Here is a 20,810-nt window from a genome sequence, read left to right as displayed (position 1 = left end):
TGCTGCTGCTGCTGCTGCCGTGACTTCTGAGAAGCTCGCGCGCCAGGATTGTGCGTGCCTGCCCGCCCCGGTGCTAGGCTTGCAGCACACGCCTCCGAGCTCAACGAGCTGGAAGGCTCGGATGTCAAATCCATTCGCGATTCAAATTGCCACGTGCGCTGCTTCTGGCGATGGCGCGGGCGCGGACGCGCCCGCTGCCTGCACTGCTTGCTGCATGCCTACCGCGCCCTATATCGCGCTGCGACGCGCTTCTAGACGCGGCTAGCGAATGAGAAGCGGTTGCTGACGAACACCCGGCCCAGGCCGTGCGCCTCACGCGGCGGCGGATCTCTCGGCTCAACGTTTTTGAGCGCAACGAAGCCGTGGCCGCGCGCGCGCACGGCGAATGGCTTGCCTAAGCAGACGCGCCAGGGATGAAAGCAGGTTCCCCGCACCGCGAGGCACTTGCGTCTTGAAGAGTCGAGAGTCGAGACTGCGTAGCAACGACGGTACAGAAGGGCGCACGCTTAGGCGCTGCTTCAAGCATCGAGTCGAGCTCTATCTTCAAGTGGCCTGCCTGCCTGCCTGCCTTGTGCCAAACACTAAATCAAGCGACGACCACTCCATTCGTACGCACACCACACGACAAGCGGCACAAGGCAAGATGATCCTCCCAGCACGCTCTCTCATTCGCTCAGCGACGGCTGCGGCTTCGGCCAGCAGCAGCAGCTCTCTTGCGGCTGCTTCCAGGCCCAGATTTTTCTCCGCTACGGCTTCTGCCAGCAAGATCATTGCTAGCTCTCCTTTGCGCGCCAAGGAGGCTGCTACTCCTCTCGATGCTGCCAAGGGCTATCCCGTCATTGACCACGAGTGAGTCTCGCGAGTTTCGGTGCTACGAGAGTTCGCTTGGCCTTGTGCGTCCGCGCTGAAGTCTTGGAACATCCCACAGGTACGATGCCATTGTTGTTGGAGCTGGTGGATCCGGTCTGCGTGCTGCTTTCGGTCTCGCAGAGGGCGGTCTCAACACTGCTTGCATCACCAAATTGTTCCCCACTCGATCACATACAGTCGCAGCGCAGGGTGGTATTAACGCTGCTCTCGGCAACAGTGAGTTGGCAAGCAAGCACGCAGGCTCACCTATGACAGCCTCTGTTCTGATGGGAGAACTCTGATCTGCACGCAGTGACGGAGGATGATTGGAGGTGGCACATGTATGACACTGTCAAGGGCAGTGACTGGCTGGGTGATCAAGATGCTATCCACTACATGTGTCGCGAAGCGCCACGAACCGTCATCGAGCTCGAGAACTACGGTCTTCCATTCTCTCGTACCAAGGAGGGCAAAATTTACCAGCGTGCCTTTGGTGGTCAATCTCTCAAATTCGGCAAGGGTGGTCAAGCATACAGATGCGCTGCTGCTGCTGATCGAACCGGGCACGCCATGCTTCACACCCTTTATGGACAGTCTTTGCGCCACAACACCAACTTCTTTATCGAATACTTTGCCCTTGACCTCATCATGAACGAGGAGGGCGAATGCGTTGGTGTTCTGGCCCTCAACATGGAGGATGGTACCCTGCACCGCTTCCGCTCGCACAAGACTGTCCTTGCGACGGGCGGTTACGGAAAGGCGTACTTCTCTGCCACCTCCGCCCACACTTGCACAGGTGATGGTATGGCCATGGTGTCCCGCGCTGGTCTGCCTCTCCAAGATCTTGAGTTCGTCCAATTCCACCCTACCGGAATTTATGGCGCTGGGTGCTTGATCACGGAAGGCTCCCGTGGAGAGGGAGGCTACTTGCTCAATTCGGAAGGTGAACGCTTCATGGAGCGTTACGCGCCAACAGCAAAGGACCTGGCCTCTCGTGATGTCGTGTCTCGCTCCATGACCATCGAGATTCGCGAGGGCCGTGGTGTTGGACCCGACAAGGACCACATCTACCTCCAACTCTCTCACCTGCCACCTGAAGTCCTCCACGAGCGTCTGCCCGGTATCAGTGAGACGGCCAGCATTTTCGCAGGTGTCGATGTGACGAAGGAGCCCATTCCCGTGCTGCCGACTGTGCACTACAAGTGAGTACCTGACGTGCAGCACAAGCGGCATGCCATACAAGGCTGATCAGTCCAAATTGTCTCTCTGTATAGCATGGGTGGCATTCCTACCAAGTACACCGGAGAGGTCCTTCGTCAAACCGCTGATGGAAAGGACGAGGTGGTCCCTGGCCTTTACGCTGCAGGAGAGGCCGCTTGCGTGTCCGTTCACGGCGCGAACCGTCTCGGTGCCAACTCTTTGCTCGACATTGTCGTCTTTGGCAGAGCTTGCGCCAACCATATCAAAGAGAATTTGCAACCCGGCAAGCCTCACAAGCCTTTGGCCGAGAACACTGGAGCTTTCTCCATCAACAATCTCGACTGGGTGAGAAACTCGAACGGCAAGCTTCCAGTTGCCAACTTGCGATTGGAGATGCAAAAGACGATGCAGAGCGACGCTGCCGTCTTCCGTGAGCAAGGCAGCCTCGACGAGGGAGTGAGAAAGATGAGGGACGCTCACAAGAAGTGGCACGACATCAAGGTTTCGGACAGGAGCATGATCTGGAACACTGACTTGGTCGAAGGTCTGGAACTGCAAAACATGCTCACTTGCGCAGAGCAAACGGTCGTTTCCGCTGCTGCTCGTAAGGAGAGTCGTGGTGCCCACGCTAGAATGGACTTTGAGGAGAGAGACGATGTCAACTGGATGAAGCACAGTCTGTCTTGGCAGGCCGATGCGGATGACAACGTTAGGCTGAACTACCGTGAGGTTGTCAGCACCACCCTGGATGAGAACGAGTGCAAAGCTGTGCCGCCTTTCAAGCGAAGCTACTAAGCCCATCGTTGCAGCGCACCCTCAAAAGGTTTCATGGGTTCCGTCGCATGCGCATTTCGCCATAGACGCTTTCGGGGACAGCCAATCCTGGGCACGCCCTCTCCTCCCATCGACCCTTACATTTACCTGTCTTTGACCTCACCACGCTACGCATTCGATCTGTGAATTTGCATTTCGTCATTGTTCGAAGTATCGAGCGCGCGTGCTCCGGCCATTAGAAGGGTATGCAACATACGTTGCCCAATGTAGACTGATATGAATTGCTGCTATGGGTGATTGTGATCATTTACGGCCAGGCAGACGACCTTCCATGCGCACGCCCATATTTGCCGACGTTTCCAAGCCGCTAAGAGCAGCAGGATGCAAACGTCAGCGAGACGTGCGGAATGCGAGGAAGCCCACATCGCGTTTGCCTGCCGAGTTGCTGTACAAGACTCACAGCTGTTTCATCTTTCCCGCCTGGATTCGTTCATTCTGAATCCGTCGCAGCTCTTCCAGCTGTTCCTTGCTTTGCCACGCATCCCTGCCCGTATTTCTCTTTGCTTCTTCCTCCTTCCTGCGAGCTGCTGCTGATGCCGAGGCCGCCTTTTCGTCCGAGAGAAAGTCGTAGCCTCCGACTGGCAGCGTTTCGCCCGAACGTATCATGGACATGTGTCGTTCGTGTTTCTGTATCGAAGCAGGATCGACAAGATGAGTGAAGTCGATGGAACTACGAGACTGCGTGGGCAATGCATGTAGACATCGTACGCACCTCGAGATCGTAATACTTGGGATCTGGCATGGTCGCGGTGTTGTAGGATTCGATGAACCGAGCAATTTCTTTCTTTTCCACTGGCTTTGAGATTGTTTCCCTGTCATTTGTCAGGAAGCGATGCGGTGTGACGTGCGGTCAGTGCGGTCAGTATGGGGCACGCGCTTCTTGATGGGGAAGGCCTTGAGTGCTGCTTGTACAGAAGCTTAGACTCACGGGTTGATATGCCTTTCTTCGACCAGCCACTGCCGGTATTCGCCGGTGAGTCGACCAATTACGCTGCGAAAGGGACATCACAGTCAGGAGCAGGTTCCAGCACCCGCTGATACGAAGCAGATCTCACTCTGTTTCAGAGATGATCCCATGCTTGCCCCACTCAATGACTTCGCCTGATTTCGCTGCCTTAGAAGCCGACGGCGGGAAGCAAAGAAAGTCAGAAATGGTGCAGTGCTGATTGCCAGCCGAAGTGTGTGAGCTCACCTCCTTCTTGCGCTTCTTCTTCTCTTTCCTCTCCCTTCTCTCCTTCTTCTCTTCTTTCCTTCGCCTTCTATCTCTTCGCTCCCTCCGCTCTCGCTCATCTCTATTACCGTGATCGCGACTCTTGTGCCCTCCTCCTCTCCTAGATCGTGACGACTCGGAGGCGGAAGAGCCATTGTCCGAGCTTCGCGAATCGTTACTAGGACTGCGATGCTTTCTGGTGTTTGTGGGCGAGCGAGACCGCGAACGCGACTGCGAATGGTGTCTCCTCTTGCGGTGACGGGAGTGTCGATCGGACTCATCGCGTCGCCGTCGGCTTTCTCGCTCTCTTGGATCGTCCGACCCCGCTCCTCTGCTCTCCCGCTCGGTGTGCCTGTCTCTATCATCTCGATGCCTTTCGTGACGACGCCTTTCCTCTTCACGCCCGCTTCGGTCATCCGCATGCCGATCTCGTCTCGAACGATCTCTTCGGTCATGATTCCGCTCCTGCTCGCGCGAATCGCCCCGGCTTCTGCTTCGAGATCGTGAGCGGTGACGTCTTTGACTTCCACGTATGGAGCCGTCATGTCTGTGTACATCTGCTCCACTACCGAGTCGATCTCCTTCTGAGCGGCTGCTTCTCGAAGCTTTCAAAGCGGCTCGCAGCTCGGCTTCTCTTCCACTCCCATCTTGAGGGCCGCGCTGCTCACGTGGGTATGAAGACGAGTCTGCCATGCTCAAACACGCATGCGTCGTGCCTGCCGTCCTTTGAGTGATGCTGGTAGTGTAGAAACGGCTCGGGCGTGCAGCGTGGTGGAGAAGACGGGAGGTGGATCGGACAGTGCTCGTATCAAAGCGACACTGGCACATGAGATGCAAGATGTGGAGCGTACGTGAAGGCGCACTCAGATTGATGATCACGTGGACCACATCATCCGCGCCTTTCCAACGCGCTACGCGCGCCTCTCGAGAAATGGAAATCAAAATGCAACACCTGATCGTCGTGCACGCGCGTCCGTCTCTCCATGCCGCAAATCCACATCAGAGGCACACCACGCACAGGTCAGCATATATGCAAGCAATCAACCTCGACAAGTGAAGCGAACCGATCAAGTATCAAGAGGAGCCAAGTGGGAACACCTTGTGGTCCAAGGCTTCTTTCGCGTCCGCCTCTCAACCGGTCATCATCTTCAACGCTCAGCAACGCAACGCGTCGATGCCTGCAGCACGCAGTGGCAAGGCCCGCGTGCTGGTGGACATTCAAGGTCCCAGCACCCGCCGAACGAACACGCAGAGCAGCAGCATGGCGACCATTACAGAGGTCTCCAAGAGGTCAGAGGTGAAAGAAGGCGTAATACCATCACATGCACGCAGCGCTCTCCCGCGGGGTCCCGGAACGCTTCCTGAGCTGACGGTCACGTCCAGCTCCCCTAGGCGCACGCGGTCTGGAAGAGCTGCAGTTGCGACGCGCGCGATCAGCACAGAAAGGCAAAGAGTACCCAAAGCCCTCAGGCCGGTAGACTCGGAGGTTGACCGGAAAGATGATCGCGCATCTGCATCCACCAAGCCGGATGGCAGCTCGACGTCCAGGGCTCGAACAGCGTCACCAATTGCAACCAAAGAGGGACATGGTGCGCCGTCCTCGACAAGCATCACGAGGGAGTCACGGCAGGCCAAGGTAGCCGAAAGGCTGAGACAAAAGGCGAAGAGGGCAGCGTCTGGTAAGACTTTGGTGTCTCAAGTGAACGAGCAGGCGGGGGAGCGTGCAGGGGATCATGAGTCGCACCGTCAGCAAGAAGAGGCGGAAGGAGAGGACACGATGAGAGTGGTCTTGTCCACCTCTTCAGACGGGTCGAGCGCGCATTCTACCTCGGACAAGGAGAATGTACCACTCGCTCAGGTCTCTCAGAAGGGCAAAGCAAAGGGCTGGCATCTGACTCAAGACCAAGAAAATTCGGGTTCGAACGCTTCCTCCTCTTTTGGGAAGATGGAAGAGCAGCAGCATTCGACGCCCATTGCTGCTCGAACTTCTGAGCAGCGGGCCAGGCAAGATGCGAGGGTCCGAACTCCGCTTGTCGCGCTCCCTTTAGATGATGAAAGACAGCCACGTCTGAGTACTTCGTCCATACTCGACGCGCACAGGCTCGGCTCGCGGTCGTCTGGCCGCTCGAACGGCTCTCGAGACTCTGAAGGCGAGAGGGAGGGTCTCAATCTCGGAGTCATAGCTGATCGACCAGCCAGACCGGCGGATTTGAGCTCGCACGCGCAGCTTTCTCGTCTAGCTTTGCCAAACAAAGCGACATTCAAGAACTTTGATCCGAGCCGCAGGACCACGGTCAGATCTCCCCTCGTTCCTGCAAACGACAGCGAAGGTGCATTCGACAAGCTCAGAAGGGAAAGACCTGAAGCTAGCTCGACAAAGGAAAAGGTGGCTCGAATGTTTGCGTCCCCATCGTCTAGAGGTGCTTTGCGAGCCTCTCGAGGCAAACCTAGCATTCCTTCCAGCGATGCGGCCCGTTCTCTCGAGGGACAGATCAGATCGGAACCTTTATCGAAAGGTACTATCAGCAAACATCCACGAGCTGGGCAGGTCAAGGTGGAGGCGCCGCCTATAGTAAGGCTCGAAGATGAGTCCATCGACCTGGACGATCCATTTGGTTTCGAACAGGCTGAAGATAACCTCAAAGCAAGGAGAGCTGAAGCAAGACTGGCGTCCGGGAAGGAAACGCAGGAGGCGAACGAGATTGATAATGCATCCTCTGAGCAGACCAGCAAGACAGGCGCAGAGGATGCAAGGAAGCAGGAGACTCGGGATGGAAGTGCAAGCTCGAGCCAGCTGGAGCGAGCGCAGCGAGCTCGACGTGCATTCTCCGCAAGCAACTCCATCGGCTCCTCGGAATCTTCGCTGCCTGACGCTTCCACAACCCTGCTTCAGAACACGACCACGCGCAGGGCATTCATTGGCGAGCAGTCGATGGAATATGGCGGCGAGGAAGAGGCAGAGATTACTGCAGAGCTAGCTCCCATTCGCAGATCTACTAGACGAAAAGTAGCTACTTCCAAAGCTCTTGAATACTCGCTCGCAAGTTCATCGGAAGGGTCTGCAACAATCTCCAAGAAGAGTTCGCTGCCGAGCGCGCGAGATGAAGTGATCGCCTTTTCATCAACCTCGAGTAGCTCGATCAAAGACGCGGACAGCGAGACTGGTTCGGAACCAGAAGAATCGGATCGTATGACATTGGATGATCTGGTGAGACTTTTACCTAGAGCTGGGAAAGGCTTGCAGAAGCGCACAGCCCGATCTAGCCTAGGCGGCGCTACGAAGCGCAAAGGCCCGGGCGCCAAAGCCTCCACTCGTACAAATTCGAGAAGCCGTACTCGAGCGACGAAGAAGGATGCAAAGTCCACACGACGCAAAGTCGATCTTGTCGAAAACCAAAGTGAAAGCGAGGCGCCTGAGCTCAGCGGCCAAGACTCTGATGTCCAGATTTCGAAAAGGAGGCGCAAGGCATCGACAACTGCAGCAGGAAAAGTCCAGTCTGGCAAGAAGCAGAAGAAGGGTCAAGAAGAGTCTTCATCAGTCGGCACGCGTGCATCTTCTCGATCCCCCGCCAAGGGACGACGAGTCAGGCGAGGCCAAGAAGGTTCGGCTCGTCGTGACGTTCGTGACGCCTCTGCACCTGCGTCCGATCGAGCAGGAGGCGAACATCAAGTAAGTTGCAAACGGTCGTAACGCGTTGCGGACACTCGCGTCACGGGAAAAGAAGCTCATTTTGGTGCGCTCGCGGCCTCGCACTGCAGGACACATCTAGAACCCGAACTCGCAAGAGGAGGATCCGAGAGATGGAGGAGCTGGATCGCTTCCAATTAGAGTCAGAGTTTGTTATCTGAAAGGCACCAAGAGAATGCGTGCGCATTGCGTCCGTCACATCCCAAGCTATGCGCGAAAAGTAGGTCACCCATCGCCCCCTTTGCTCACGCTCTGTCGTTACCTCAATGTTTGAACTTACGCCACGATTGGCGCTTCGCTATTGTCAGCCGGCGGCATCTGAATACTGGATCAATTTCCACACGTTTCCTGATCTTTGCTCCATAATATGAATTGTGTCGAGCGAGGGGATCTTTTTGGCGTGAAAAACAGTGGTGGGTGATGTGGCGGAGTCGACAGTGCTGGGGCGTTCATTGCATGGGACAAGCAGGGGAAGGACGAGAAGGGGACGTTGGAATACCATGCGTCGAGCCTGAAGGGTTCCAATGAAAGCTGTGCAGGAAAGAACCCAATCATCGACGAGCGACGAGCGGCGCATCATCGTCGCTGCTATCATCGTCGCGTAAAGTGTTGGCCTTGGTAGCAGACTTTGCGGCTAGAGGAGCGTCGTCGTCAGAGTCGCTGTCCACCTGAGGTTTCGAAGCAGAAACGGTTCGAGGGCGCGGCGCTGCTTTAGCAGAAGCAGTCTTTGCGGCGCTGCCATTGCTAGCACCTCTGGCTCGGGCGGCAGACGTCTGTGCGGATACCTTTGCAGCGAGCGCTCCATCTGCCGAGTCTGCTGCATCATCGCCGTCGCGGTTGGCGCTCGACACTACACACCGATAAAGGAGAGCCTGTCAGCTGATTCCGAACAAACATCCGCGTGCGCACTCACTATTCGTGCGAATCTTGAGCGGCGCGTTTTCCACAAAGGTCCAGCTGGCCGGAAGCTCGGAACCATCGTCGTCGAATTGTGCCCAACGGAATTTTTTGAGCATGGTCTGCGGAAAGTAGTTGCTTATCGACATGATTCTGAGATCCAGCTCCATCTTCTCTGCCTCCTTTTTGGGCTTCTTGTCATCATCATCATCGTCGTCATTCTCTTTCTTCAACGCCTTGCCTTTCGGCTTGCCCTTGGCCGCAGCTGCACCCTTGGCCTTCTTAGCGGGCTTGACGTCTTCATCGTCGCTCTCTTCCTTCTTCGCCTTCGCACTGCCGCGACCACCCTTCTTGCTCGGAGAGGCTGCACCCTTCTTAATCGCTTTGGGATCTCCGTCCCGTTTGACAAGAATGGCGTCCCACTTCTTGAGCCAAGCAACAGTGATCCGGGGATCCTGAAGCGCCTCGGTCTCAAGTCAGCCGGTGTGCTTTCATGTCTAGACTTGCGTCCTACTTACAATGTAGTTCAACTTGGACGTGCCTAGGGAGACGTCAGAGGTCTTGTTGCGTGTCGCGAAATCAGCCTCTAGCTTTTCAGCTTGTGCGACCTTTGCCAAGATCTTTTTGGCCACAGAGGCGACGTTGATCTTATCGGCAGGCAGTCGACTCTTGTTCTTGGATCTTTCCCTAGACAGCTCTTTCAGCTCTGCGTCGAGACTACGCTTCTCAGCATCAACCTCTGCTTGCGTCTTGAATTTGCCGTAATTGGCCTTGTCATCCTCGTCTTCCGAGTCATCTTGCTTCTTGCTCTTGCGGCCCTTTGCCTTCTTGTTCTTTTCGGCGGTCGCTGCAGCTGCCTCAGCTTCGCTTTTACCCTCTCTTTTCAGCTTGGCCTGAAATTCCCTTTCCAGCTCAGCGCGGTGGAAATTAGCTTGCAGCCTGTCCTTTTTCGCAGTGAAGATGCGTTCCTCGTGCTCTTTAATTTGCTCAGTGGTGATGTCGACGGCCTCTAGAATGGTCTTCAACTTCTTGGCCCAAGGATTGTCGCTGGCAGGGAAAGCTTTCTTGATCTCGGCTGCGGTACCCCACGTCAAAAGTTTTTGGCGTTCCTTGAAGCGATCGTACCGCACACCGATCATCTTTCACACAACAATGCGACCTCAGTCAGTTGGCCCACACGGATTGGCCGACATGATCTACCAACTCACCTTCTCCTCATGGCGAGCTGCCGTCTTCTCACTCATGACAGGATTGACCGTCTTCTGATGGTTGCACAGAATGGCAACCAAGCGGTTGGCGGTGTTGTACTGATCGCGCAAGGTTTGCGGGTTCGCCTGAAGTCCAGCTTCCTTCAAATTTTCAGCAGTCTGATCCAGCAGGCCTTGGAAGGTTGTGGATGCGTTGTAGGTACGAAAGACCTTGGCAGACAGGCCCTTCATTCCTCCATTCGACTCGTTCTGAAGGAATTTGTTGACAGCAGAGGGCTGTCGCGAGCGCGAATGCGGGTCAGTCTCTTTGCTTTGACGCAGTCAACCAGGGCACTCACGTCGACTTTGTCGAAGATCTCATCCGAAGCCGCTTTCAGCCCGACCTCGCCGTTTTGCAACCTGGTCGATTGCGTGAACATCTTGAAATTCTTAAAGATGCGCGTCGGTACGGTCAACGTCTCCTTGAAAGCCATGGAGTCTTTGCCCAGGAATTCGAGCTTGACTTGAGAGGTGGAGGTGCCATCTGGCAGATCGACTCCTTCTTGCAGGCCTTTCACATGCTCGACCAGCAGTGAGCACACTCCATAAGTAGCCGCCTCGTCTTCGCCTTTCTCATTACCAGCACGAAGACTGTAGTTATCGATGAGCCAGACGACAGTGCCAAGCTGCCGCTCGAACCTTTGCTTAGAAGTGAGTCGCTGATCGATCTGCCGCCTGAGCTTCACGATGCATTTCTGTAGGCCACAAAGTCGTGTGAGCGAGGCTCGACACGATCATGCCACTGCGGACTCACATCGAGTGCCCGGGCCTTTTCAAACTTGTCCCTATCAGAATTGCTCTTGAACTTGCTGGCAGCGTCCAGGTACATGTACTTGTACTGCCCGTTGATATTCTCCTTCCAAAAAGCAAGCCAGGTGGATTTCTTGTCCTCTTTGACTGCCTTCCATTTGTGTCCTGCGGGAGGAGAAGGGGGCGGGTGCGCTGGATCCTTCAATGTGTGATTGATGGTGATCTGCTCGGGCAAGACACGTTGCTGTTGCAGGGTGACAAACCTCGTCAGCAAGGTCGCCCCCCAGAACAAATGCATTCAGGCAGCACACTCACCTTGATGCGCCCTTTCTTTGGGTGCTCGCCGCGGCCAAGGAACAATGCGGGCGGCTCGACCATGACATTGCCAACGCGCTGCTCAACGCCATCCACCACACACGTCTTCATGACCGCCTCTGCTGCCTTCTTTGCCTCCAGCTCCATCTTGCGCTCTGAAGGCGCCTTGTTCTTTTTAGCATCAGCTTCCGCATCCTTGATACCTCTCCAGTGCTCGTACATGTCTCTGAAATCCAGCTTGTCGAAGCTCTTGATATGCGTCCCATCAGTCTATGAGAAAGTTGCCAGCTCACATGTAAGCAGCGCAATCAAATTCGACAGACAGGCGCGACGTACTGACCGGCGGATGCTGTTTGAGAAGCTTGCAAAAATCAGCGAAAAAGTTCTTATTGAAGACTGCGTCGCGAGCATGCTGCGTTTCAAGCTTGACAGCATAGAAGAAGGCAGCTTCTTCCGCAGCTGGCTTGAGCCCGACAGGTCGCCCATCATATTTGAGCTTAATGTGCGAAGGTAGGGGCTCGTAAGGTGGCGGGAAGCGCGGGCCTGTGTGATAAAGCCTGGACCACTTTTTGGCGCCTTTGCCCTCTGGTCCTTTCTGAGAGCTCTTGCCACGTTTAGACGTCTTTTGCGAGCTCGCCGATGCGCCATCATCGTCGTCGTCGTCGTCTTCCTCCTCCTCCTCCTCCTCCTCATCTTCTTCACCGACATCGTCCTCATCCTCGTCGTCATTATCATCATCCTCGTCCCCCTGCTCACTCGCAGATGACGCCTGACTTGATGGGGCACTGCTGCCGTTCTCCTGCTTGATTACCTTGATCAGGGCAGGATGCTTGGGCTTGAAATTTCCACCCAAAGGCGCGTCAGAGTCCGAGTCAGATTCGGGTAGTGGCCGCTTGGTAGAGGTCGAGCTGGAAGCCAGTGGGATGTCGTCATCGGAAGACTGGGATCCACGCTTGCCATTTGCACCCTTCGAGGCGCCAATGGAGGGTCTTTGTCCATTCGAGGTGACTACTTTGGGACGCTTGGACTGCAGCGAAATGGTCCGAGGTGAGTGCGTCTCAAGGTCTTTTTGCCCTGTGACGATGAACCCCTAAACTCACCAGAGGTTTTTCGTCATCGCTCGAATCTGAGTCCTTGATGACAGGACGCTTATAGAAGGCTTTTGACCCGGATCCTGCATTGGGCGCCGCCATGCTTGAAGACCGAGAGGATGTCTGGATAGAGCGAACAGCCGGAACCAAAGGCCAATCACTGTGTCCTTTGGAGAGATGTATGCTGATGTCTAGGAGCCCTTATGCGATCGAGTGTTGCTGGTTGTGATACAGGGAGGCTGCCAAAGAGTGGTGAGCGCTCTACCCTGAGCATTGGGCCTGAATGAGAATGTAGTCAGATGATGACTGCGGGTCAATCGGCGGTCAGCTCGCTCACGAACCTGAGACCCCGACGAAGGCCAGACATGTATAGCAGTGAAGGGCTGATGAGCTAGTGGAGGCGCCTTCGCGCGCAAAGCTCAACGCGTCGCGTGGGCGGCGACGAAGTGAAGCCACGCGCGGAGAGGGCATGGTCGCATTCAGGGGAGCTAATCACTTTTCCCATCATCAATCGTTGTCGCTCGAGAATGATCTGGATCCCTCTCCGGCCGGCAATTCAGATCTCAATATCACGCTGTGGAAAGCTCTCGACAAGTTTGGTCACGCTGTAAGCTTGACATCCAACTACGGCGAAGCCTCGGTATGACACCTCCGGCATGAAAGGTTGGGTCACCTGTCATGATGAGCAAATGTTGAGATGAGCGAACGGCAAAGCGAAAAGGGCACGCACGCGTACGCGCTCGAGCCAAACGGTTTTGGGGTTGCGTGGAACATTCTTCGTATACGCAGTATAGCGCAGGTTTAGACGGCGGGGAAGCGCGCGATGGAGCGGCGCAAAGTTCTCGTACGATAGAGCCTCGCCCCAGCCCACAGCGCGGTGCTAGGCCGCGGCGCGTTGGGACCTTCAACTGATAAAATTGGTGGGGACCGACCTGTGAGACCTCGGCTGCACGGGTGACCCAAGCTCCGACGCGAGGCAGCGCCACCTCATGATTTGAGTTGCATGCCTGCAGGGACGAACTGACGTAGTGCCGCGGGGATGCGAAGGGCAACTCCGTTTCCCCGCGGACCTCTCCCCATCAACTGTTGACCCATGCGGAAAGCGCGCAACAGCAGGTGCACACCTTCCAAGACAACTTCATGAATCAACGTGGGCGCGCACCTCTTGCTGCGCTCCTTTGCCATATCAGCCAGCTCATTTCCATCAGCGCTCAATCAAGACTGCGAACCGTGCCTTCGAATTTTGAATGAAAGTTCGCAACGCCTGCTGACTGCTGCTGCTGATGCGGGACGACATCCGCCACGTACGCGACCCCGCCCGCCCTTTCCCCAACTCATTGGTGAGTGTGTATGCAGTAACTCCAATCGAGCGCACTTTCCATCTGATGCGTATCGGTTGTCTCGGCCACTCCCATCCTTCCCTTCCATCACCATCATTCTCACCCACTGGACGTCCGAAAAGTCTCAGGGTCCCCGCATCGACTTGACCCTCGCCTATGCTTTACAAAAGGGCTGATCTCTCAGGTCCGCTGGGCACGTCATCCTTGGCCATCACATAGAACAACCTACCAGGCTCGGTGGGCGCCTGCGTTGCGAAAGACTCCGTACACGTCATGCCCGCCGCAGACCACTCTAGTGTTTCCCACTTTGTGGGTGAGTTATGTCAGCCGGTACTCCTGTGCGCAAGCGTGCGCTTCCCGAGCTGGCAGGCTCCGAGCCACTTCTCGGAACGATACTGACACCTATTGGTCCTGTCCACTCCCTCAGGTGGGAATGCCCTCGATCAAGCGCCCGCAGGGGCTGTCCCAGACTTCATCCGCAAGCACGAAGGGCACACTGTGATCACGAAGGTGCTCATCTGCAACAATGGTATCGCTGCTGTCAAGGAGATTCGTTCCATCAGAAAGTGGGCATACGAGACCTTTGGAAATGAGCGTGCCATCGAATTTACGGTCATGGCGACGCCTGAAGATCTAAAGATTAACGCAGACTACATTCGTATGGCTGACCAGTACGTTGAAGTGCCCGGCGGCTCCAACAACAACAACTACGCCAACGTCGATCTGATCGTCGATATTGCTGAACGCATGCACGTTCACGCCGTTTGGGCTGGTTGGTGAGTTGTATGCAAGGCAATACGGCAGATTGTGCAGACTAGGAAGCTCAGCTCCGACCCAATGTATCCTACCGCAGGGGCCACGCATCTGAAAATCCGCGATTGCCTGAAGCATTGCGAGCATCGAGCCAGAAGATCATCTTCATCGGTCCTCCAGGCTCAGCGATGCGCAGTCTTGGTGACAAGATCAGCTCAACCATCGTCGCACAGCACGCTGATGTGCCCTGCATGCCTTGGTCGGGTACTGGCGTCAAGGAGACCATCATGAGCGAGCAAGGCTTCCTCACCGTTTCCGACGAAACGTATCAGAGGGCATGCATACACACTGCCGAGGAAGGTCTCGAGAAAGCGCAAAAGATCGGTTTTCCCGTCATGATCAAAGCCAGCGAAGGAGGTGGCGGAAAAGGTGCGCGTCAATTTTCAATCTAAGCGTTCGGGCATATCCACTGATTGCTGCGCCATGCTCGCAGGTATCCGCATGTGCAGCGACGCCGATACCTTCAAGCAGCTTTACAACGCAGTGCTAGGAGAGGTCCCGGGCTCGCCCGTCTTTGTGATGAAACTCGCCGGTAAAGCGAGACACCTTGAGGTGCAGCTCATGGCTGATCAGTATGGCAATGCCATCAGTATCTTTGGCCGTGACTGCAGTGTTCAGCGGCGCCACCAAAAGATCATTGAGGAAGCACCCGTCACCATTGCTCCAGAGGCTGCCCGCGACTCTATGGAGAAGGCGGCAGTGCGGCTCGCGAAGCTGGTCGGCTACGTCTCAGCAGGCACAGTCGAGTGGCTCTATTCGCCCGACAGCGGCGAGTTTAGCTTCTTGGAGCTGAACCCGCGTTTGCAAGTCGAACATCCCACAACTGAAATGGTCTCTGGCGTCAATATTCCAGCTGCTCAGCTGCAAGTGGCTATGGGTATTCCACTGTACCGCATCCGGGACATTCGAACGCTGTACGGCATGGACCCTCGTGGTGCAGAACCTATCGACTTCGAATTCAATGATCCTGAAAGCTTCAAGACTCAACGCAAGCCACAGCCTAGAGGTCACGTTGTCGCCTGTCGCATCACCGCCGAAGATGCATCTGAAGGCTTCAGACCCAGCATGGGCACGGTCAGTGAAATCAACTTCAAGGGTTCCGGAAACTGCTGGGGCTACTTTTCCATTGGCGGTGCCGGTGGTCTTCACGAGTTCGCCGACTCTCAGTTCGGTCACATCTTCGCATTTGGTACAGATAGATCAGATGCCAGGAACCAGATGATTCTCGCTCTCAAAGATCTCAACATTCGCGGAGAGTTCAAGAACACAAACGAGTTCCTGTTGCGACTCCTCGAGACCGCAGAGTTCACAAAGAACCACTTCACCACTGGGTGGCTGGACTCTCTGATCAAGGAGCGCTTCAGCGCCGAGAAGCCCCCGCAAGCAGTTGCAGTTGTTGCTGCTGCCGCCGTCAAGTTCTACCTCGCCTCCCGAGAATGTGAGCTCGCATACAGCGCCATCCTCTCGAAAGGTCAAGTGCCTCCAAAGGACACCATCAAGACTTTCTTTAGCACAGAATTTGTTTACGCTGGCGAAAAGTACTCTTGGGCCGGCAGTCGTGCAGGCAAGAACTCCTACTCGCTCTTCCTACGCGGTCAACGCGTGCTTGTCGACTTGCAGCCCCTCTCTGACGGAGGTGTGTTGATGAAACTCGGTGGCAAGAGTCACACCGTGTACTGGCAGCAAGATGCTGCGGCACTCCGAGTAATGATCAATCAGAAGACCGCGCTCATTGAGAACGAGGAAGATCCCAGCCAGCTCAAGAGTCCTTCTCCAGGCAAGCTCGTCTCCATTCTGGCACCCTCCGGCACCCACGTCAAAGCTGGCCAGCCTCTGTGCGAACTTGAGATCATGAAGATGCTCATGCCGATCACGGCTGCTGAAGACGGATTAATCACGTGGCTTCGAGCTCCTGGCATTACCGTTGCACCAGGCGAGCTTCTCGGCATCTTGACCCTTGATGATCCATCCCGAGTAGTCCAAGCCACACCTTACACTGGTCGACTTCCTGACTTCGATCTCCCAGTCATTGTTGGTGCCAAGCCTCACCAGCGCTTCGACTTCAACTTGTCGATTCTGCACGACGTCTTGGCGGGCTACGACCGTCACTGGCAGCCTGCTCTCATCGAGCTCCTCGAGAACCTGAGCGATAATCAGCTTCCTTACGGTCAGGTCAACCAAATCCTCTCAACCCTGTCTGGACGCATTCCTGCAAAGCTTGAAGAACTCCTCAGAAGCACAATCGAGACGGCTCACGCGCGCGGCTCAGAGTTCCCAGCAGCCCGTTTGCGTAAAATCAGCGACAGCTTTGTCAGGGATAGTGTTGACCCTGCAGCTGCTGTGCAAGTTGCACGTTCCCTCACTCCAATCACCGTCGTGCTCGAGGCTCTCTCTGGTGGTCCGCAAGGCTATGCATCCGCTATCCTTGCATCACTGCTGGAGCAATATCTCGACGTCGAGACTCGCTTTGCCGGCGAGTCCGACGTAGTGCTGACACTTCGTCAAGAAGCGGAAGGCGACTTGGAGAAGGTCGTGGCAATGCAGATTTCGCACAACGGTATCGCCGCCAAAAACTCGCTACTGCTTGCCATCTTGCAGCAGTACGGAAAGGGCTTTGCATATGCCAAGTCTGGTACCGCTGCTGCAGACAAAGTCATAGACGTCCTTCATCGATTAGCGGCACTCCAAGGCAAGTCTACTGCTCCGGTTGCTCTCAAAGCGCGCGAAGTAGCCATGTCGCGAGACCAGCCCAGTCTTGAAGAAAGGATGCGACAAATGCAGAGTATTCTTCAGGGTTCAGTCCAGTCGGTCGTTTACGGAACTGACAGTCAGGACTACCACGAACCTCAAGTCCCTCTACTTCGCGAGCTTACGGACAGTCAGTACACTGTGTACGACGTCCTTCACTCCTTCTTTGGCGGCCCCAACGTGGAGACTCCTATCGCCTTTGCTGCGTTGGTCACCTACGTTCTTCGTGCTTACCGCGCGTACGACGTCGTCAAATTCGCGTACGCTGTCGAAGAATTTGACGTCGAGCAGCGCGCAGTCCTCAGCTGGCAATTTCAATTGCCGGATCACGCCGATAATCCTCATGAGCGTCAGGCATCTGCTGGTGATCTTGCGGCAGCTGCCAAAAGTATGACTGGCAGTCGCCAAGTCCTTCGCACCGGTGTCATGACTAGCTGCGCCTCTCTCCACGATCTCCGCGATGTCTTTCCAAAAATCCTCAAATATCTGCCCAAGGAAGTCAGCGGCGAGCCTGTGCACGTCTTGAACGTTGCCGTCACTGATGAACCCGACACCAAGGATGAAGAAGCTAGAACTGCTTTCGCCTCCCTCGCCAATGGCTTCGCAGCTCAGCTCAGGAGTGCAGGTGTGCGCCGTGTGACCTTCCTTCACTGTCAGCCTGGCTCGTATCCTTGGTACACAACCTTGCGACCGGACCAAGCCAGCGGCGAGTGGAAGGAAGAGACGACCATCCGAAACATAGAGCCTGCTCTTGCATATCAGCTCGAGCTTGATCGACTGACCACAAATTTCGAAATCACGTCGGTACCCATCACTTCTTCGACCATTCATCTCTACCACGCACGCGGCATTGCGAATCCGACCGATGCTCGCTTCTTTGTGCGCTCCTTGGTCCGCCCTGGTCGCGTGCAGACTGGCAGTCTCGCTGATTACCTCGTGTCTGCTTCAGACCGCATCGTCAATGACATTCTGAATGTGCTGGAAGTTGCGCTCGGCAAGCCAGAATATCGGACTGCGGATGCTTCCCACATTTTCATGAGCTTCATCTATCCTCTCGAAATCACTTTGACCGACATTCAACAAGCGCTCTCAGGATTCATTGAGCGTCACGGTACCCGCTTCTTCCGCCTTCGGATCACCGGAGCCGAGCTGCGATTCGTCATGAAGAACGCAAACGGATCCACTACGCCGATCCGCGCCTTTATCACCAACGAAACCGGATTCGTCGTGCGATACGAGGCTTACGAAGAGGTGATCGACGACGACGGAAGTGTCCTTCTGAAGAACGTCGCAGGCCCAGCTGTGCCTGCCTCTCTCCACATGCAGAGCGCTCATCAGCCATACACGACCAAGGTGGCTCTGCAAGCTCGACGCTCGCGTGCACACGCACTGCAGACCACCTTTGCATACGACCTTGTCGACGTCCTGCGTCAGGCTCTGCGATCTCAATGGCGCAAACATCCCGTTGGCAAGGTGCCATCAGACCCTCTGCAATCTGTGGTCGAGCTGGTCCTGGACGAAAAGTCCGGCGAGCTCCATCAAGTGAAGAGGGCACCCGGTAGCAACAACATTGGCATGGTCGCTTGGCTGATCGACCTTCTCACGCCAGAGTACCCCGAGGGCCGTCAAATTGTTCTCATCGCCAACGATGTTACCATTCAAGCGGGGTCGTTCGGTCCAGCAGAGGACCACTGCTTCGCTGCTGCATCTCAGCTGGCACGTGAGGTGGGCATCCCGCGCCTCTACGTCTCCGCCAACTCCGGTGCTCGTATCGGGCTCGCTACAGAGGCATTGGACCTTTTCCGGGTCAAGTTTGTGCAGAACGACCCGGCAAAGGGCTTCGAATACTTGTACCTCGACGAGGCCGCGCTCGCATCCCTGGGCGATAAGAACGCTTTGGATAGCGTCATCACCAGCCCTCGCACAGCTGACGACGGCACTACGCACCACGTGCTCACCGACATTGTCGGCTTGCAACGCGGTCAGGGTGTCGAGTGTCTCTCTGGGTCCGGTCTGATCGCTGGCGAGACCAGTCGAGCCTGCCAGGAAATTTTCACTGCTACGATCGTCACGGGACGTAGTGTTGGTATCGGTGCTTATCTTGCACGTCTCGGAGAGCGTGTCATCCAAGTCGAGGGCTCGCCTCTGATCCTGACTGGATACTCTGCACTCAACAAGCTCCTCGGTCGCGAAGTTTATACCAGCAACCTTCAGCTCGGTGGTCCGCAAATCATGTACCGCAACGGTGTTTCGCACTTGGTGGCTGCCGACGACCTTGCGGCGATGCACCAAGCCGTCCGCTGGCTTGCCTTTGCTCCAAAGACCAAGTCGAGCGCGTTGCCCAGACTTCTCTCTCCTGCCGACCCGTGGGATCGCGCTGTCACGTACTCGCCGCCCGCAGCACCCTACAACCCTCGCTGGCTTCTTGCAGGTGCGAGACTGTCCGAGATCAATGGAGGAACACCCGTGACGAACGGTCACTCGTCTAGCGCTACTCCACAGTCGCCGGGCGAGGACTGGGTCTCTGGTGTCCTCGACCGCGATTCCTGGCAGGAGACTTTGGGCGGCTGGGCCACATCTGTCGTTGTTGGACGTGGTCGCCTTGGCGGTATCCCACTGGGGGTGGTGGCGTTCGAAACGCGCACGCTTGAGCGCGTCGTCCCCGCCGATCCGGCTAATCCTAATTCGAACGAGCAGCGCATTCTGGAAGCCGGCCAAGTCTGGTATCCCAACTCGGCTTACAAGACCGCTCAAGCGATCAAGGACTTTAACCGCGAAGGTCTTCCTCTCCTGATGCTGGCGAACACGCGAGGCTTCTCCGGTGGTCTTAGCGACATGCACAACGAAGTTCTGAAGCAAGGCAGTCTCATTGTCGATGCTCTAGTAGCGTACAAGCGCCCAGTCTTTGTCTACCTACCACCCAATGCAGAGCTTCGTGGGGGTGCCTTTGTAGTCGTTGCTACCACAATCAACCAACAGGGCAAGATTGAGATGTATGCCGACCCCAGCGCCCGTATGGGCGTGTTGGAGCCTGCTGGCCTGGTCGAGATCAAGATGCGAGCAGAAGCTCAGCGCAAGCTCCAAGCTCGGTTGGACCCGGCCTACGCCAATCTCGCTGCTAAGGGCGACAAGGAGGCTTTAGCCAAGCGCGTCGAAGAGACCAAGGCCGTCTTCCACTCGGTCTCGGTGGCCTATGCCGGTGAGCAGTCGTCGCAGCGCTAGCGCATGCACGCTGTCTGGTACTTACCACGCGCATCACATTTTCCCCAACGCAGACCTCCAAGACACTCCACAGCGCGCCAAAATTGTCGGCTCTATCAACGACGTTGTGGATTGGTCCGACTTTCGTCGATTCATGGTGAGCAAGTTGCGTGGTTGAGATCTCGGCGTGGCGTTTCGCTGACAGCGATCTGCTTCCTACAGTACCTCCGTCTGCACCGTAGACTGCTCCAAGACTCGATCGCCGACAGCCTCAAAGCCGCGAACGCTACTCTCTCACCTGCTCAGATCGAAGGAATCATTGAAGATGTCATCGGCATTGGTCTTGGTGACTTGGACGATGGCCCTATCGCCCGTCAACTCGAAGAGAAGGTATCAGCGTTCGAGGCAAAGGCCAAGCAGCTCAAGAGCCAGGTCGCCCTGGACACTATCAGCTCGCTCGCGGCTTCGTTGTCAGCCGAGCAACGCACTCAGCTCATCAACACTCTCCGCTCTTGAGTGGATTCAAGCCTTTGCTGGTTGTCCATTCTTCAGCAAGCCCGACGATAGACCCTTCTTCAGCCGTATCCCTCCACGTCTTGCTTCTTGCACATCGCGTCTCCCTTGATC

The 20,810-nt window shown here is 55.9% G+C and overlaps 5 protein-coding genes across 5 annotated transcripts; 3 read left to right on the top strand and 2 right to left on the bottom strand.

Annotated features, from left to right (window-relative positions):
- Positions 1-403: 403 nt before the first annotated feature.
- On the top strand, positions 404-3,173 carry IE81DRAFT_324323 (putative SDH1-succinate dehydrogenase flavo protein precursor, mitochondrial). The gene is made up of 4 exons (XM_025514206.1): positions 404-849; positions 929-1,086; positions 1,163-2,051; positions 2,124-3,173. The coding sequence occupies exons 1-4, from the start codon at positions 644-646 to the stop codon at positions 2,842-2,844; spliced, it is 1,974 nt and encodes a 657-aa protein (XP_025368854.1). The 5' UTR covers positions 404-643; the 3' UTR covers positions 2,845-3,173.
- On the bottom strand, positions 3,127-3,852 carry IE81DRAFT_291490 (hypothetical protein; the record flags this gene model as incomplete). Its single annotated transcript, XM_025511905.1, has 4 exons — positions 3,127-3,190; positions 3,284-3,510; positions 3,596-3,695; positions 3,812-3,852. Coding segments are annotated over 4 exons (432 nt in total), but the record flags the coding sequence as incomplete, so codon positions are not given.
- A 1,502-nt stretch (positions 3,853-5,354) lies between these two features.
- Positions 5,355-7,942, top strand: IE81DRAFT_348144 (hypothetical protein; the record flags this gene model as incomplete). Its single annotated transcript, XM_025516225.1, has 2 exons — positions 5,355-7,763; positions 7,853-7,942. 2 exons carry the CDS (start codon positions 5,355-5,357, stop codon positions 7,940-7,942), a joined length of 2,499 nt encoding a protein of 832 aa, XP_025368852.1.
- A 163-nt stretch (positions 7,943-8,105) lies between these two features.
- Positions 8,106-12,533, bottom strand: IE81DRAFT_324320 (hypothetical protein). The gene is given in 12 exon segments (XM_025514205.1): positions 8,106-8,506; positions 8,567-8,631; positions 8,695-9,133; positions 9,197-9,817; positions 9,887-10,162; positions 10,225-10,620; positions 10,680-10,919; positions 10,991-11,260; positions 11,331-12,064; positions 12,087-12,205; positions 12,218-12,222; positions 12,233-12,533. 10 exon segments carry the CDS (start codon positions 12,181-12,183, stop codon positions 8,333-8,335), a joined length of 3,312 nt encoding a protein of 1,103 aa, XP_025368851.1. The 5' UTR covers positions 12,184-12,205; positions 12,218-12,222; positions 12,233-12,533; the 3' UTR covers positions 8,106-8,332.
- An 883-nt stretch (positions 12,534-13,416) lies between these two features.
- Positions 13,417-20,356, top strand: IE81DRAFT_160528 (putative acetyl-CoA carboxylase). Its single transcript, XM_025510532.1, has 5 exons — positions 13,417-13,421; positions 13,550-13,734; positions 13,849-14,197; positions 14,275-14,603; positions 14,668-20,356. Exons 2-5 carry the CDS (start codon positions 13,695-13,697, stop codon positions 20,202-20,204), a joined length of 6,255 nt encoding a protein of 2,084 aa, XP_025368850.1. The 5' UTR covers positions 13,417-13,421; positions 13,550-13,694; the 3' UTR covers positions 20,205-20,356.
- Positions 20,357-20,810: the final 454 nt, after the last annotated feature.

Source organism: Ceraceosorus guamensis (genome assembly GCF_003144195.1).
Source record: "Ceraceosorus guamensis strain MCA 4658 unplaced genomic scaffold IE81scaffold_39, whole genome shotgun sequence".
NCBI classification, from domain to species: domain Eukaryota; kingdom Fungi; phylum Basidiomycota; class Exobasidiomycetes; order Ceraceosorales; family Ceraceosoraceae; genus Ceraceosorus; species Ceraceosorus guamensis.
Note: the sequence above shows the minus strand (reverse complement) of the source record. Positions and strands in the feature narration are given on the sequence as shown.

Excerpts from the sequence above, each read along its gene's own strand:
- IE81DRAFT_324323 (XM_025514206.1), top strand. The coding sequence starts at position 644 with ATGATCCTCCCAGCACGCTCTCTCATTCGCTCAGCGACGGCTGCGGCT. Across the intron at positions 1,087-1,162 it reads TAACGCTGCTCTCGGCAACA|TGACGGAGGATGATTGGAGG; the intron begins GTGAGTTGGCAA and ends ATCTGCACGCAG. Across the intron at positions 2,052-2,123 it reads CTGCCGACTGTGCACTACAA|CATGGGTGGCATTCCTACCA; the intron begins GTGAGTACCTGA and ends CTCTCTGTATAG.
- IE81DRAFT_324320 (XM_025514205.1), bottom strand. The coding sequence starts at position 12,183 with ATGGCGGCGCCCAATGCAGGATCCGGGTCAAAAGCCTTCTATAAGCGT. Across the intron at positions 10,920-10,990 it reads CAAAGAAAGGGCGCATCAAG|CAACGTGTCTTGCCCGAGCA; the intron begins GTGAGTGTGCTG and ends ACCCTGCAACAG. Across the intron at positions 10,621-10,679 it reads AAAAGGCCCGGGCACTCGAT|AAATGCATCGTGAAGCTCAG; the intron begins GTGAGTCCGCAG and ends TGTGGCCTACAG.
- IE81DRAFT_160528 (XM_025510532.1), top strand. The coding sequence starts at position 13,695 with ATGCCCGCCGCAGACCACTCTAGTGTTTCCCACTTTGTGG. Across the intron at positions 14,198-14,274 it reads CACGCCGTTTGGGCTGGTTG|GGGCCACGCATCTGAAAATC; the intron begins GTGAGTTGTATG and ends ATCCTACCGCAG. Across the intron at positions 14,604-14,667 it reads CGAAGGAGGTGGCGGAAAAG|GTATCCGCATGTGCAGCGAC; the intron begins GTGCGCGTCAAT and ends CCATGCTCGCAG.